This window comes from Oncorhynchus mykiss, chromosome 13 (assembly GCF_013265735.2).
Source record: "Oncorhynchus mykiss isolate Arlee chromosome 13, USDA_OmykA_1.1, whole genome shotgun sequence".
In the NCBI taxonomy this organism is placed as follows: Eukaryota; Metazoa; Chordata; class Actinopteri; order Salmoniformes; family Salmonidae; genus Oncorhynchus; species Oncorhynchus mykiss.
Genome location: NC_048577.1, coordinates 18,842,162 through 18,856,558, shown reverse-complemented (window position 1 = coordinate 18,856,558; position 14,397 = coordinate 18,842,162). Strand labels below are relative to the sequence as shown.

Sequence of the window (14,397 nt, the reverse complement as noted above, 5' to 3'; positions counted from 1 at the left end):
TGAATACTTATATAAATAATCAGTTTATTATTTTTTTTATAAATTTGCAAAAACGTTGAACTTTTTTCTTTGTCATTATGGGTAATTGTGTGTAGATTTTATACATTTTTAGAAACAAGGCTGTAACCTAGCAATGTGGAAAAAGTTAAGGGGTCTGAACTTTCCGAAGGAACTGTACAGTGCCTTGCGAAAGTATTCGGCCCCCTTGAACTTTGCAACCTTTTGCCACATTTCAGGCTTCAAACATAAAGATATAAAACTGTATTTTTTTGTGAAGAATCGACAACAAGTGGGACACAATCATGAAGTGGAACGACATTTATTGGATATTTCAAACTTTTTTAACTAATCAAAAACTGAAAAATTGGGCGTGCAAAATTATTCAGCCCCTTTACTTTCAGTGCAGCAAACTCTCTCCAGAAGTTCAGTGAGGATCTCTGAATGATCCAATGTTGACCTAAATGACTAATGATGATAAATACAATCCACCTGTGTGTAATCAAGTCTCCGTATAAATGCACCTGCACTGTGATAGTCTCAGAGGTCCGTCAAAAGCGCAGAGAGCATCATGAAGAACAAGGAACACACCAGGCAGGTCCGAGATACTGTTGTGAAGAAGTTTAAAGCCGGATTTGGATACAAAAAGATTTCCCAAGCTTTAAATATCCCAAGGAGCACTGTGCAAGCGATAATATTGAAATGGAAGGAGTATCAGACCACTGCAAATCTACCAAGACCTGGCCGTCCCTCTAAACTTTCAGCTCATACAAGGAGAAGACTGATCAGAGATGCAGCCAAGAGGCCCATGATCACTCTGGATGAACTGCAGAGATCTACAGCTGAGGTGGGAGACTCTGTCCATAGGACAACAATCAGTCGTATATTGCACAAATCTGGCCTTTATGGAAGAGTGGCAAGAAGAAAGCCATTTCTTAAAGATATCCATAAAAAGTGTCGTTTAAAGTTTGCCACAAGCCACCTGGGAGACACACCAAACATGTGGAAGAAGGTGCTCTGGTCAGATGAAACCAAAATTGAACTTTTTGGCAACAATGCAAAACGTTATGTTTGGCGTAAAAGCAACACAGCTCATCACCCTGAACACACCATCACCACTGTCTAACATGGTGGTGGCAGCATCATGGTTTGGGCCTGCTTTTCTTCAGCAGGGACAGGGAAGATGGTTAAAATTGATGGGAAGATGGATGGAGCCAAATACAGGACCATTCTGGAAGAAAACCTGATGGAGTCTGCAAAAGACCTGAGACTGGGACGGAGATTTGTCTTCCAACAAGACAATGATCCAAAACATAAAGCAAAATCTACAATGGAATGGTTCAAAAATAAACATATCCAGGTGTTAGAATGGCCAAGTCAAAGTCCAGACCTGAATCCAATCGAGAATCTGTGGAAAGAACTGAAAACTGCTGTTCACAAACGCTCTCCATCCAACCTCACTGAGCTCGAGCTGTTTTGCAAGGAATGGGAAAAAAATTCAGTCTCTCGATGTGCAAAACTGATAGAGACATACCCCAAGCGACTTACAGCTGTAATTGCAGCAAAAGGTGGCGCTACAAAGTATTAACTTAAGGGGGCTGAATAATTTTGATTTGTTAAAAAAGTTTGAAATATCCAATAAATGTCGTTCCACTTCATGATTGTGTCCCACTTGTTGTTGATTCTTCACAAAAAAATACAGTTTTATATCTTTATGTTTGAAGCCTGAAATGTGGCAAAAGGTTGCAAAGTTCAAGGGGGCCGAATACTTTCGCAAGGCACTGTATATATCTATGACCGAGACAAATATAAAAAAAGATTACATTTATTTCAACAATAACAGATGAGTCAATTTAAATGCTTATTGGAGAACATCAATACAAGTTGCATCACAAACAACTTCTACAACATAATATATAAAAAAAGAAGAATCCATCTCTGAAAACAAAAACAGAAAAGTCTGACCAGCAATCGTCAAAACGGATGATATAGATGTAAAGAACTTACACACACCTTCCAAAAGACATTGTCCAGAATTGTAGGATTTGATTGCTGGATTAGTTCAGCACATGAAACAGGATCTGACAATAGGTATCCTCACTCAGTTGTTTATGTACAGAATAAATGCAAGGATGATATAATATACAACAGTATGTTATGTGCATTTTGTGAATATCAGAGTGAATGGTATTGACACTTGTAGAACTAGGTATGCTGAATCCCAAATTGACAAAACTCCTACTCCTGTAGAACTGAAAGGATTGGAAGTATCCAATATGGCGATAAACACAGAAAGTCAGATATTACCATATTGGTCCAATCTTTTCAGATCTGCATGAAGTGCCAGGGATAGGAGTTAGAGGTCGATTTGGAATTCAAAAGCGGAGTTTCAGAAAATACATTATTAGGGGAGGTAGGGGTGTTGGTGGGGAACATTGGACCCTAGTGAAGAAAACCTCCCGTTTGCTGCTGGAAAACATCGATTGTGTCTTCATCTTCCATTTCCAACTGAAAAAACAAAAGTCATGGTCAAGATCAGTTATAGCATCATAGCAATTTATAAGCATTTTTCTACCAGAGTAAACCAGCTTCAATGGGCAGGATAAAACATGTTTAAATATTTTTGGGTGGTATTTTGAAGTTTTATTGACCAGTTCAGATCAGAATGTTAAAGCTTGACTGTATGTTTTGTTTATTCCATGTGTAACTCTGTGTTGTTGTATGTGTCGAATTGCTATGCTTTATCTTGGCCAGGTCGCTGTTGCAAATGAGAACTTGTTCTCAACTAGCCTACCTGGTTAAATAAAGGTGAAATAAATATAAAGATGAGAGGATTACAGGAGAGAAAGTAAGTGGAGGAACAGGGATTGAACCTCTGCCTCCAGGGAACTATGTGGTCCTTGAGGCAGCCCCCGGCAAAGGATAAAAACATTTGCCAAAGAACAGTCAACTCAACCATATATGAGGAACAATAACAAACCTTATCCACCAACTTACTTGTGCTGGTGTGTCTGTCTCGTTGATTGGTTGACCATCGAACCGGAACCGGATTTGCCTAATCGTCAGGCCCTGTGGAAAGGCATCACAAGACACTTAAATATTAACTTAAAATACTATAAAATACACAATACTTCAATCAAGGGAACTTGTGCATTGTAATAAAGCCCTCTGTCTGGGCGCATGTCTATAGGATGTCATGTTGCTTGCTTAGTGAGACCTCTGCCTTGTAGCACACGTGACCGTAAGTTTCACACATCCCCATGTGCTACACATGCATGTTTGTCAGTCAATGGATGTTGATGTTGCCTTACCTGTCTTTCGCAATATGCCTTCATGAGTTTGCTGAGGGGTGTGTGCCTTTTGATCTTGAACTGCACCACTGAGCCGTCTTGTCCTGCCACCTTCAAGTTGATGTGGTCATTGTTCTCCGTCTTTACTCCTTCCTAAAAACAAATAAAACAGATTCCATGATTAGAGAAGGGAGTGGATATTTGGAACATTCTCTAGTAACTAAACTATCATTCACATCAAAACTAACTTTCAAATCACGGATGATATTGGATAGAGACATTATTGTGAAGTGCAATGGTCTGCAAGGAATACTCCAATTCCTAACAATGCAATGTTTACAACAAGCTAATTGATCATATTAGCATGCTAACTACTGTATGTAGCTAGCTAGCTGCCATACTGTTATTCGGGCACGGGCCCTCTATATTAGCTAGCTAGTCATCTAGGTTGCATCATGACAAGAAAACACATGAACAATATGAAGATTACATTTACATTAGAAAATTACACTGCTTGTATTGACTGACACAGTGAATAAATCCCATAAGGCACATTACTACTGACATTATTCGCTAGCTAGCTACACGCTAGCAGTTAACCTAGCTGTCCAGACCGATTCTGAAATATTTCCTAGTAAATCAACCGGTTTAGTAAATTAGCTGCTCTAAACCTCAAACCTTTTCAGAATATCATACAGACCAACATAACGAGAATACAACTTCACTGTAAATATTGCGAATAAAATACGTTTCATTGCTCACCTTGGGTTTTTCGTCTGCCATGGCTGCTACACTTCAGCGACTGTGCGCTTTCTCTACGACGCTTCGGCGGGAGCGCCACTTCCATCGGCGCCAGTTTGGAGAGCAGTCTCTGCTGCGCTTTTTCCATGACGATACATTTCTGAGCACTCAGTGTGTGTGCAGTGTTACATTTCTGAGCACCTACAGTGTGTGCGCCCAGTGTTGCTTGTTGGTGTGAAACTAAACTTAAAAATACAAAGTCAAATTACATTTTCTAAGAGGGTTGATTATTTCAAGGTGTTTCATCGCAGGTAATCAGACTGTATGGGCGCACGTAGGTTAGGGCAGCCATGGCAGGCATATGAACATACCACATACAGAATGTGGCAATTCTTTAAAATTAAGACTTTATTTTTTCATGCGGTGAAACAGCTGTTTGAAAATACATTTACAGTACATACTTCTGTTCAATCTCATTAAAGAACCACACATTAATGCACATTAATTAATTTGCCAGTCTCTGAAATGGATGATAAATACAGCAACAATTTATATTGAAGTTCGGAAGAGTCCTCCCATTGTAACATTGGTACTGATAACAGAAAATGGCTTCAGAACGCAGACAGACTGAATACAGACATATAGTCAGACACTCCTGTTACATACAAGTACATTGCAAGGGACACCCATAAACCCTATTTTGAGTGACTGATTCATGTCATATTGTACCACTGCAGGCAAAGCACCTTCACCCATGGGCTGTTTGAATGGGGATACAAGGTTTACAACGTCGCAGATAGAAATGTAATGTCTGACAAACTTCCCTATGCAAACAACTTCGTTCTACTCAATACAGGTCTATCTGAAAGTGCTGTGGTATTTCACCCTCCTGGATAAGCCCCAGGTTTCTACAAACTATTATTAAATTGCTACCAAGCCATTCAAAGTCAAGTATGCTGGGAAGAGTTCAGTATGCAAGGAAGAATTCAGCAGTAAACTGATCTCAAAACAGTAGACAGAGCTTGCTTCGCTAACAACATCTCTGGAAACCAATACTTTCATGACAAGCACCTAAAAATAAATAAATACTTAAGGATTCACAGTCACACACCTTGGCAGGCCACCACCTCCCATAACTGAAACATGTCAAAATAGCACTAATAGAAATATATAGGTAGAAATAGAAAAATCCCACCTGACCAGATAAATAGCGCTCTGCTCCCAAAAATACAAATAATTCAATTGAATATATTCAAAGACCTTCTCAACAACAGTATGCAAGTGTTCAGCATTTAGCTATCTGTACTGTCATTTATCTGCACCATCATTTTCTACTGAGGTATCGTATTGGAATAAAGTGAAAGGGGGCAGGTGGAAAAGAGATACATGTATGCTACTAGTCTAGGGCTTCTTTTCCATTAACTGTGACAAATCGGGAGATTGTCCCTGTCCAATTACTGGTAGTTCATTGTAACAGTCTTGTATAACTCCCCGATATATATCATGTGATAACTTCCACTCTTATCACATGCTAGGCTGGCTCTTATTGACCGTTGAAAGTTACATTGCCAAGTGTATATGACTGCTCTAAAACCAAACATTGTAAGTCTGTACGGCATTTCTAAAGTGCAGCAATTCTGTAACAATTCCATTCAGAGAAGATTGGGCTTGAAGTCAAATTTTGTTTTAAAATGACACCTAACAGAAAAACAATGTAACAAATGGCACAATCATAATAGCGCTTAATAACTTACTAGTATATGAAACATTCACAAATACATTGATTCTCCCCCAAATAGTCTTTGTAGTGTCAACTGACTCAAGCTCAAGCTGTCCCCACCATGTACTGTCCTTGGCACCATTTTGCGGTTAGGGGGGCTATAGAGCCCCCCATATCTCCGCTGGGGGGAACTGGTCCACCTCCCCAGTCTCTGTGCACTGCTGCTCTCCCAGTGTGAACGTCAGCTTGTATCTCATCCGGACCTTCTCCTGCGAGAGACACACACACAGTGTTAGCATGCCAGCTTAGCCTGCAGGTTAGCATTGTAGCATCCTTTCTATTTCAAACTAGAGCACACAAATGATCCAGGAGATACGAGACATGGGTAGGTGATGTCAGGAATCATAAAGACCAAGTAACAAGTAAAGGATGGATTAATGGATTCTGAATCTTAGCAGGGATCACACAGACAAAATGTATGCACTCACTGTACCATAACATCTACTAAGTGGAATATATTATTACATTATAATAACCACATTTTCAACCCATGCAAATATCAGATGAATAACTCCCATTGACTACACTAGGAGGACTCTCACCATCAGTGGGTTGGCCAGAAGCATGACTTGAGTGATGGCGGCGGGGGGAAAGATGGGGTTAAAGGGCGCCAGGTCAGTTCCCGAGGGCGGTTGTAGTCTCACCTTCATCGACTGGCAAGGGGGAAGGAATAAAAAGGGAGGTGGTGGTGGTGGTGGGGGGGGGGGGGGGGGGGGGGGGGGTTATCAGTGACAGTTTGAAGACAGGCTGTGATTTATATATATATATATATATTTATTTATTAACTCACAAATATTATAGTTTGAGCAAACTTCACTGCCTGTCTAAAGCAGTACCTCACTGAACATCTCACTTGTGAGGATTCAAGTATGCTAAAATAATGATGCTCGTGAGTTCTTTTCCTCAACTACAGCAGGGTTCCCCAACTGGCAGCGTTGGTTTTAATTGGCCCCCCAGGTTCTGAGCAAACTTTTTTCTCTCCATTGTTGGGACATAAAATACTGTCAAAACACCAGGAAATCAGCTCCAAGGGATTTTAATGTTGGGGATCTGTTGCTAAGTATTCCCACACATATGTGGTCATGTAAAAATGTAAGCAAGGTTTTAAATTATGATATCTTCTTGCAGTCTACAATTGATCTGTAATTATGTTCTGGCTCCAACCATCCGCTCAAGAAAAAGAATTAGCCCACGGCTGAATCTAGTTGATTATCCCTGTACTACAGTGTAAGTACAGACCACAGTGTAATTGAATAGGTTGTAACAGTGCGAGTGTCCACTGTCCAAGCCAGCCTTACTTTGGGTACAGCAGCCTGTAGGACTATGTTCCTGACGGGAAGAGGTGCCGTGTTCAGCATGGACACCACCATCACCAGCACGTCCGGCCGGCCCGGCGGACAGTCGGTGGCAAAGTGCAGGAGAACGCGGACCCCGTCTTTATCATAGGCCGTCACAGGACACAGCTTGCCTTACACATCACAGAATGACAGAGAGAGGAAGAAAATACTCCGTATCTGCACTTCCAGCCACTGTACTGAGCCATCTATGTTGACCAAACTACAATACCCAGAAACCCCTGAAGGCAGGCTAAGGTCTTCCTGGGACTCACTTGGCTTGATGACTTCCAGGGGCACGTGGACGTTACTTAGGGAGATCTCAGGGAACTTGGCTGGGCTGGCCTGCCCCAGCGGGAGAATCAGGATGGGGGACAGGGAGCGGAGAAGGGGGCTGTCATCAGCCTGGGTCTTAGGGGACAAGGTAGGGGCTGCAGCAGCAGCAGCCGGTAGGATACCCAGAGGAAGAGGGCTGGATCTGGAGGCGGGGATCCCAATTCTCGGGGAGGCAGTGGCACCCATAGCCTCACCCATACCAAACAGGTCGCCGGTGTTGATCACACCAGACATGCTATAGTAGATGATGACAGATGGATGTACATTAAAACTGTACTCTCTACCGCCCATCCCAACTGCATACACTCAAAATAATAGATCAAGCAATAACACCAATTGATTATAATACACGGCTCAAAAAAATAAAGGGAACACTTAAACACAATGTAACTCCAAGTCAATCACACTTCTGTGAAATCAAGCTGTCCACTTAGGAAGCATAAATTAATTTCACATGCTGTTGTGCAAATGGAATAGACAACAGGTGGAAACTATAGGCAATTAGCAAGACACCCCCAATAAAGGAATTGTTTTGCAGGTGGTGACCACAGACCACTTCTCATTTCCTATGCTTCCTGGCTGACGTTTTGGTCACTTTTGAATGCTGGCGGTGCTTTCACTCTAGTGGTAGCATGAGACGGAGTCTACAACCCACACAAGTGGCTCAGGTAGTGCAGCTCATCCAGGATGGTACATCAATGCGAGCTGTGGCAAGAAGGTTTGCTGTGTCTGTCAGCGTAGTGTCCAGAACATGGAGGCCCTACCAGGAGACAGGCCAGTACATCAGGAGACATGGAGGCCATAGGAGGGCAACAACCCAGCAGCAGGACCGCTACCTCCGCCTTTGTGCAAGGAGGAGCAGGAGGAGCACTGCCAGAGCAAAATGACCTCCAGCAGGACACAAATGTGCATGTGACGCCGTGGAGAACGTTCTGCTGCCTGCAACATACTACAGCATGACAGGTTTGGCGGTAGGTCAGTCATGGTGTGGGGTGGCATTTCTTTGGGGGGGGCCGCACAGCCCTCCATGTGCTCGCCAGAGATAGCCTGACTGCCATTAGGTACCAAGATGAGATCCTCAGACCCCTTGTGAGACCATATGCTGGTGCGGTTGGCCCTGGGTTCCTCCTAATGCAAGACAATGCTAGACCTCATGTGGCTGGAGTGTGTCAGCAGTTCCTGCAAGAGGAAGGCATTGATGCTATGGACTGGCCCGCCCGTTCCCCAGACCTGAATCCAATTGAGCACATCTGGGACACCATGTCTCGCTCCATCTACCAGACTGTCCAGGAGTTGGCGGATGCTTTAGTCCAGGTCTGGGAGGAGATCCCTCAGGAGACCATCCGCCACCTCATCAGGAGCATGTCCAGGCATTGTAGGGAGGTCATACAGGTACGTGGAAGCCACACACACTACTGAGCCTCATTTTGACTTGTTTTAAGGACATTACATCAAAGTTGGATCAGCCTGTAGTGTGGTTTTCCACTTTAATTTTGAGTGGGTCCTCCAAATCCAGACCTCCATGGGTTGATAAATTTGATTTCCATTGATCATTTTTGTGTGATTTTGTTGTCAGCACATTCAACTATGTAAAGAAAAAAGTATTTAATAAGAATATTTCATTCATTCAGATCTAGGATGTGATATTTTAGTGTTCCCTTTATTTTTTGAGCAGTGTAGTTGGTGGCATTTAAATGTTACTTCAGTATCCACTTTCATGCCTCACAGTTACATGGTGTGCTACATGCTATCTAGCATCTATACTTCACAGGAATATAAAGTATGATTGGTAGTGGAGATAAGCACCTCTTGGGGCTGCCCAGATCCAACATGGCCAGGTCCTGCAGACTGTGGTTCAGGGAGGCGGAGACTGCCTGGGTAGCAGCACTTGGGTAGGGTAAGGAGGCCGCCACTGAGGATTGTGGGTAACTGACAGGGGCGGCTGTCTTAGAAACAGGCTCTGTTGTAGAAGTTCCTAACTGGTCCAAACTGGCGGCTGTCGTAGAAGCTGCAGAGAATACAGTAGCTGGGAGGGCGCTGCCAAACAGGTCCAAAACTGGGTTGGGAGCCTGGAAGAGAAAGGTTTTAACATCACATTAAACAATGTGTGTCATGCTAATATTGTTAAGATCAATATTTCAAGGAAGGATAAATATTTCTACCAGATAAATGCTTCTGAAAGTATTGACTGGTTAGGACACTTGAAAATGGCCATTTACCTGCAAAAATGTCATCCACAGATTATTCAAGTCATCTTTTGCAGGAACTGGGTCATTAAGTCCTGAAACAAACAAACAGTCAATATATCAGTCAATTTATTCTCCTGTTCTATCAAGAAAACCCACATTTCCCAGAAGAGGGAGAGACTTTGGCAATATATGTGGGGATTAGGTGAGTCTACTATATGAATTCAATGTCAAAAACATGAATCACAAAGACACACAGAAGACTAATGCTTTCTTAACAGATCCAAGACATAAAGGTGCTGTACCTAGAGAGAGGAGCTCTTCGTCCAGTAGAGACAGTGCGGCAGAGGGTTTTCTGGGGCTGGAGTCCTCCATGACAGGGCAGGCCTGAAGATCCTGGAGGGGTGCAGACCCGTACAGTAGGTCGGCTGGGATGAGGTCTGGGTGCTGGGCTAGAGGAGGATGCTCAGGTGGGGAGGGGCTCTGGAGGTCCAGACCAGCCAGGTCTATCAGGATCTCAGACTGGTTGCTGTCTTTGGTACCTGGCCAGGGAAGGAAAGAGATTGATTGAGTTTCACTTATTTGTTGCTGCTATCATGATTTGTGAAGTTCACAAGATGAGGGTGAAACAGTCCAAGATGGTAAATACAATAAGACACCAATGTGTTCTCAGATGAAGGGGGGCTTATACTTTTGTAAAGAATCCCCAGACCTGGGCCTCAGAAAGGAAAAGGTGGACAATCCCTGGTAGAAAATATAATCTGTGAACCCTCATGTTCTTACATTGTGTAGTAGTTGATGGTCCAAGTGTCTCCATCTCTCCATTGACAGTCTGTCCCTCCACAATCCTCTTATAGGAGTTGATGACGCGGGACAGGTCATCGCTGGCCTGCAATATGTCACCTGGGGGTCACGTGAGGTCAAAGGTCACAATGAAGGCTCATCCAACCAATCAATATGACCAATGGGAGGGATTTGACTATTTCGGCCAATAAGATGGCATGTTGGTTACCTAAGCTGCTATCATTGTCCTCGGTCTCTGTGGCCAGCTTGAACACAGTCCCCCTCAACTTGTCACAGTCACCGTAAAGCTCCTGAAATTAAAAAGCAACACCAATGTGAGGTCAAATATGTCATAGGTCATATATGCTTCCAAAGTGTATTAACAATAAAATACAGATTTTTCAGGCAAACTTTCATTGTCTTGGAAGCGATTTAATTTTATTTTCCATGAAGTTAATCTATAAAAAGTATCCATCTCAATTTTTTTGAGGAGGAAGAGTCTACAATAGTGATAGGGAAGTAAGATGTGGACCAACTTTGATAAGCTCCTTGTCGCCATCTGTTGATTGGTCCCTGCTGAAGTGGCTGAGCATCTCGTTGAGCAGTTTAACACTGTTGTTGACCTCCTCCAGAGTGCCGCTGCGCTTCGATGCTCTCTGCAGCCTCACCTCATCCTGAAACACAGCACACACCTGCCTTAAACCCACTGGGACACAGTGACTGACAGAGGGACGGATTTAATCACTTGTCGTCATTATGGTCGTCGTCAACGTCATTATGATGCTTGTGTAGCAACTCTGTTTACACAACTACTGCCTCGATCACTGGATGCATGTCTGTATGATGATGCATGTAGGCTAACCTCTTTGACCATGTTTTTGATGAGGCGGTTGGCCTCCTGTAGATCCTCAGGCTTTTTGCTCTTCAGAAGCTCAGCCAGACGCTACAGAGAGAGGATAATAATAAGTCAGAGACTCTAGTACACTAGTCTGTTTCCCACAGTAGGGTCCAGTCACAGCAGCCAAGCCCTGTGACATATCCCAGGGCTTGAGAAAACATATTTTGATCATAGACCAACGTGAAGCTCTGAAAAGCAAACACGCCAGGACCAATGAGAAAGAGGATGAGACAGTCAGGAGGGTTTTCATAGTGTAATTGTTATTGTCATAACATAGCCATAATCTATCTAGCCTATTCCATTTGCATCCCAAAGACAAAATTCAAACATATATTTTTGAAAGATAACACAATTAAAACGTTCTTCACAAAGTAAATTCATAGCGTCCGTATACAAAGATCTTCCATCAAACATCATAAGAAGGAAACAGCTCACCTTGCTCTTCTCCTCGTTCTCAAACACAGGATTCTTGGGCCGGGAGGGGGGCAACGGCATCAGTGTCTTATCCAGAGGAACCTCGGGGTCAACTGTGACAATACCTGAAAAAAGGCAACAGTTAGAAGTGACATGGCGACTTTACAGTATAGGCTAAATACCAATGAAAACCTGAAATAGGGTCATTTTAAAATGCTGAAATACTACCTTGTTTCTTCAGCATTTGATAAGCTTCACTGATCTTAGCCTCATCGGGTAGAGAGAGCGTCCAGCTGAAGAGCATATCTACCACTCTCTTCTTCACCACCTCCGACACTCTGTCACCGAGATACTGGAACAGGAACAGGGTTCAGCTGGATGGATTCCATTTTAACAAAGCAACAAATGACATACAGAACTATGGGATTAAGGACCAATACAAAACAGTTATCTACTTACTTTAGGTGACACCACTTTGATGAGTTCATTTAGAAACCTAAATTTCCCAACTTCGTTGTGAAACCTTGTCCCGCAGTTCTTCATGCAAGCCTCTAAAACCTGCAGATTTAAGTAGTCCATGTTAGAGCTCCAATAATTATATGCCAAGTGATAAATTACAAATACTCAATGTAAGAGTGGGATGTTACGCACCATCAAAGCCTGTATCGCCTCCCATTCTTGTGGGGACTGGATTTTATGGGCTAACAATCTCACAGCAATCTGTGGGCTGAAATTAAAATCATATAATATCAGAACAAATCTCAAACGATTCAAAGATTCAACAGTTCCAAATTAGCCTAATTTGAGATGTTGCAGTTGACAACAATAAAAAGTTGAAACCATTACATCTTCAGAAAACCCTATGGATTACAATGAGATTACTACCGTAACACTGCAGAAATGAGTTCAGCTTCTGAAATATGATCCAGGGAAACTGCAGTAACGTTACTTGAAGCGCACAGAAAAAGCATCCATACCCTTCCAATTCCTTATTGATTTGGTCACAGAATCCTATAATATACTCCCAGTCTTCCTGCCTGTTGGATGGGTTGGTGGCCTTGTCTGCAAGGGGGAAGGATCACATGAATATATATCCCTGACTGCGTTTTCATAGGCTCCTTTATAAAAAAAAAAAACTGCTCATGGCTGACACCTGAATGGGATAAAAGCCAAACATGTCATGTATTACTGCACATTTGTCTTGACGCAAGCACTGCAAGATCTAGTCGAATGCCGGCAGCCCTTGCAGGAAATTAGGTAGCTAGGTAGGCAGTTAGCTAGTCACAGAGTTGTGTAGCCAGCTGGAGGATCATTTGTAAACAACTACAGTAGTTACAGTAGTTGCTAAGCTATCTAGCTAGCAAACTAACACCTAAAATCTTGACAACTAGCAAAAAATAGAAGCTTAGTTAGCTAGCTACCTAACAAGAGTCAATAAAGGGTCGTGAACATGAACTGTTGTTGCCAAAATAGCTAGCTAACGTTAGCTCATTGCAAGAAACCTCTCATGCCCCAAACATTGACTCAAAAACACGATAAATAAATGAAAATAGCCATTGTTGACATTTGTATAAAATGTGCATTCTGGCTGGCACTGGTGATGTGGTTGTGAATGGCCAAATTGTTGAACATTAAAACGATTCATAAAGAATTACATATAATTTAATTTCCAAGCATGTAACTCACTGAGCCACGATTCCAGCGACTCCCCTTCCGCATCCGCCATATTCACTGCAGATACACCAATGGGCATATTCGATTATGCTGAACCACGGGGCACCGGTCGTGAACGGGAAAACGCGGCGAGGGAGGAGCGCAATCTCAAATCGAACAGTAATCTGCTGCGATCGGTCATGTTGTCTACATCTCTTTTCCTTACAATATGTTTGAATTTTCAAAGAGTTTTCATTGGTAAGGCAGATAAAACGTTTTTATCGAAAGCAATCACTTTTGCATGTGAAAACAGAATCCTGCTCATTACTCCACGTGCTTAATAATGTCACTTTTGTTTGGGACCCATTTAGCTGGCGTTTTGAAAGGGGCACCTGGCTCAAACCCAGGAGGCAGCCAATGTTATGATCAATTGTCGGTACAGATGGTTTGTTTAGCCTACATAGCAGGTTAGGATAATTATCGTAGCGTGTTAGGAAAATGTACATCGCAGTTTCGGCGAATTAATGTAGCAGGTTAATATAACTAAATTAGCGGATTAGGATAATTAACGTACAGGTTAGGAGAACTAACGAAGCAGGTTATGTGAATTAACCTAGCAGATTAGGAGAATAAAATGGTATTTGTCTCATGCGCTGAATACAAACAGCTTCTAGCCACAAGACTCATGAACATCTAGTCAAATGGCTACCCAGACTATTTGCATTGCCCCCCCTGTTGTCATCTATGCATAGTCACTAATAACTCTACCTACATGTACATACTATCTCAACTAACCGGTGCCTCTGCACATTGATTCTGTACCAGCAACCCCCTGTATATATTGTTATTTTTCACTGCTGCTCTTTAATTACTTGTTACTTTTATCTCTTATTCTTACCCATATTTTTTGGGAAATGCACTGTTGGTTAGGAGCTCGTAAGTAAGCAATTCACTGTAAGGTCTACCTACACCTGTTGTATTCGGC

General features: G+C 42.5%; 2 protein-coding genes across 2 annotated transcripts; both read right to left on the bottom strand.

The window, feature by feature from the left end:
- Positions 1 to 1,806: 1,806 nt before the first annotated feature.
- On the bottom strand, positions 1,807 to 4,265 carry LOC110485813 (small ubiquitin-related modifier 2). The gene is made up of 4 exons (XM_021556995.2): positions 4,050 to 4,265; positions 3,309 to 3,440; positions 2,995 to 3,066; positions 1,807 to 2,505 (listed from the first exon to the last, which is right to left on the bottom strand). The coding sequence occupies exons 1-4, from the start codon at positions 4,068 to 4,070 to the stop codon at positions 2,440 to 2,442; spliced, it is 291 nt and encodes a 96-aa protein (XP_021412670.1). The 5' UTR covers positions 4,071 to 4,265; the 3' UTR covers positions 1,807 to 2,439.
- A 153-nt stretch (positions 4,266 to 4,418) lies between these two features.
- LOC110485812 (ADP-ribosylation factor-binding protein GGA3) lies at positions 4,419 to 13,603 on the bottom strand. The gene is made up of 17 exons (XM_021556994.2): positions 13,446 to 13,603; positions 12,737 to 12,821; positions 12,411 to 12,486; positions 12,219 to 12,317; positions 11,988 to 12,111; positions 11,781 to 11,884; positions 11,310 to 11,390; positions 10,984 to 11,121; positions 10,677 to 10,758; positions 10,448 to 10,567; positions 9,970 to 10,206; positions 9,698 to 9,759; positions 9,285 to 9,547; positions 7,418 to 7,713; positions 7,107 to 7,276; positions 6,351 to 6,461; positions 4,419 to 6,017 (listed from the first exon to the last, which is right to left on the bottom strand). Exons 1-17 carry the CDS (start codon positions 13,510 to 13,512, stop codon positions 5,907 to 5,909), a joined length of 2,226 nt encoding a protein of 741 aa, XP_021412669.2. The 5' UTR covers positions 13,513 to 13,603; the 3' UTR covers positions 4,419 to 5,906.
- Between the last annotated feature and the right edge of the window lie 794 nt (positions 13,604 to 14,397).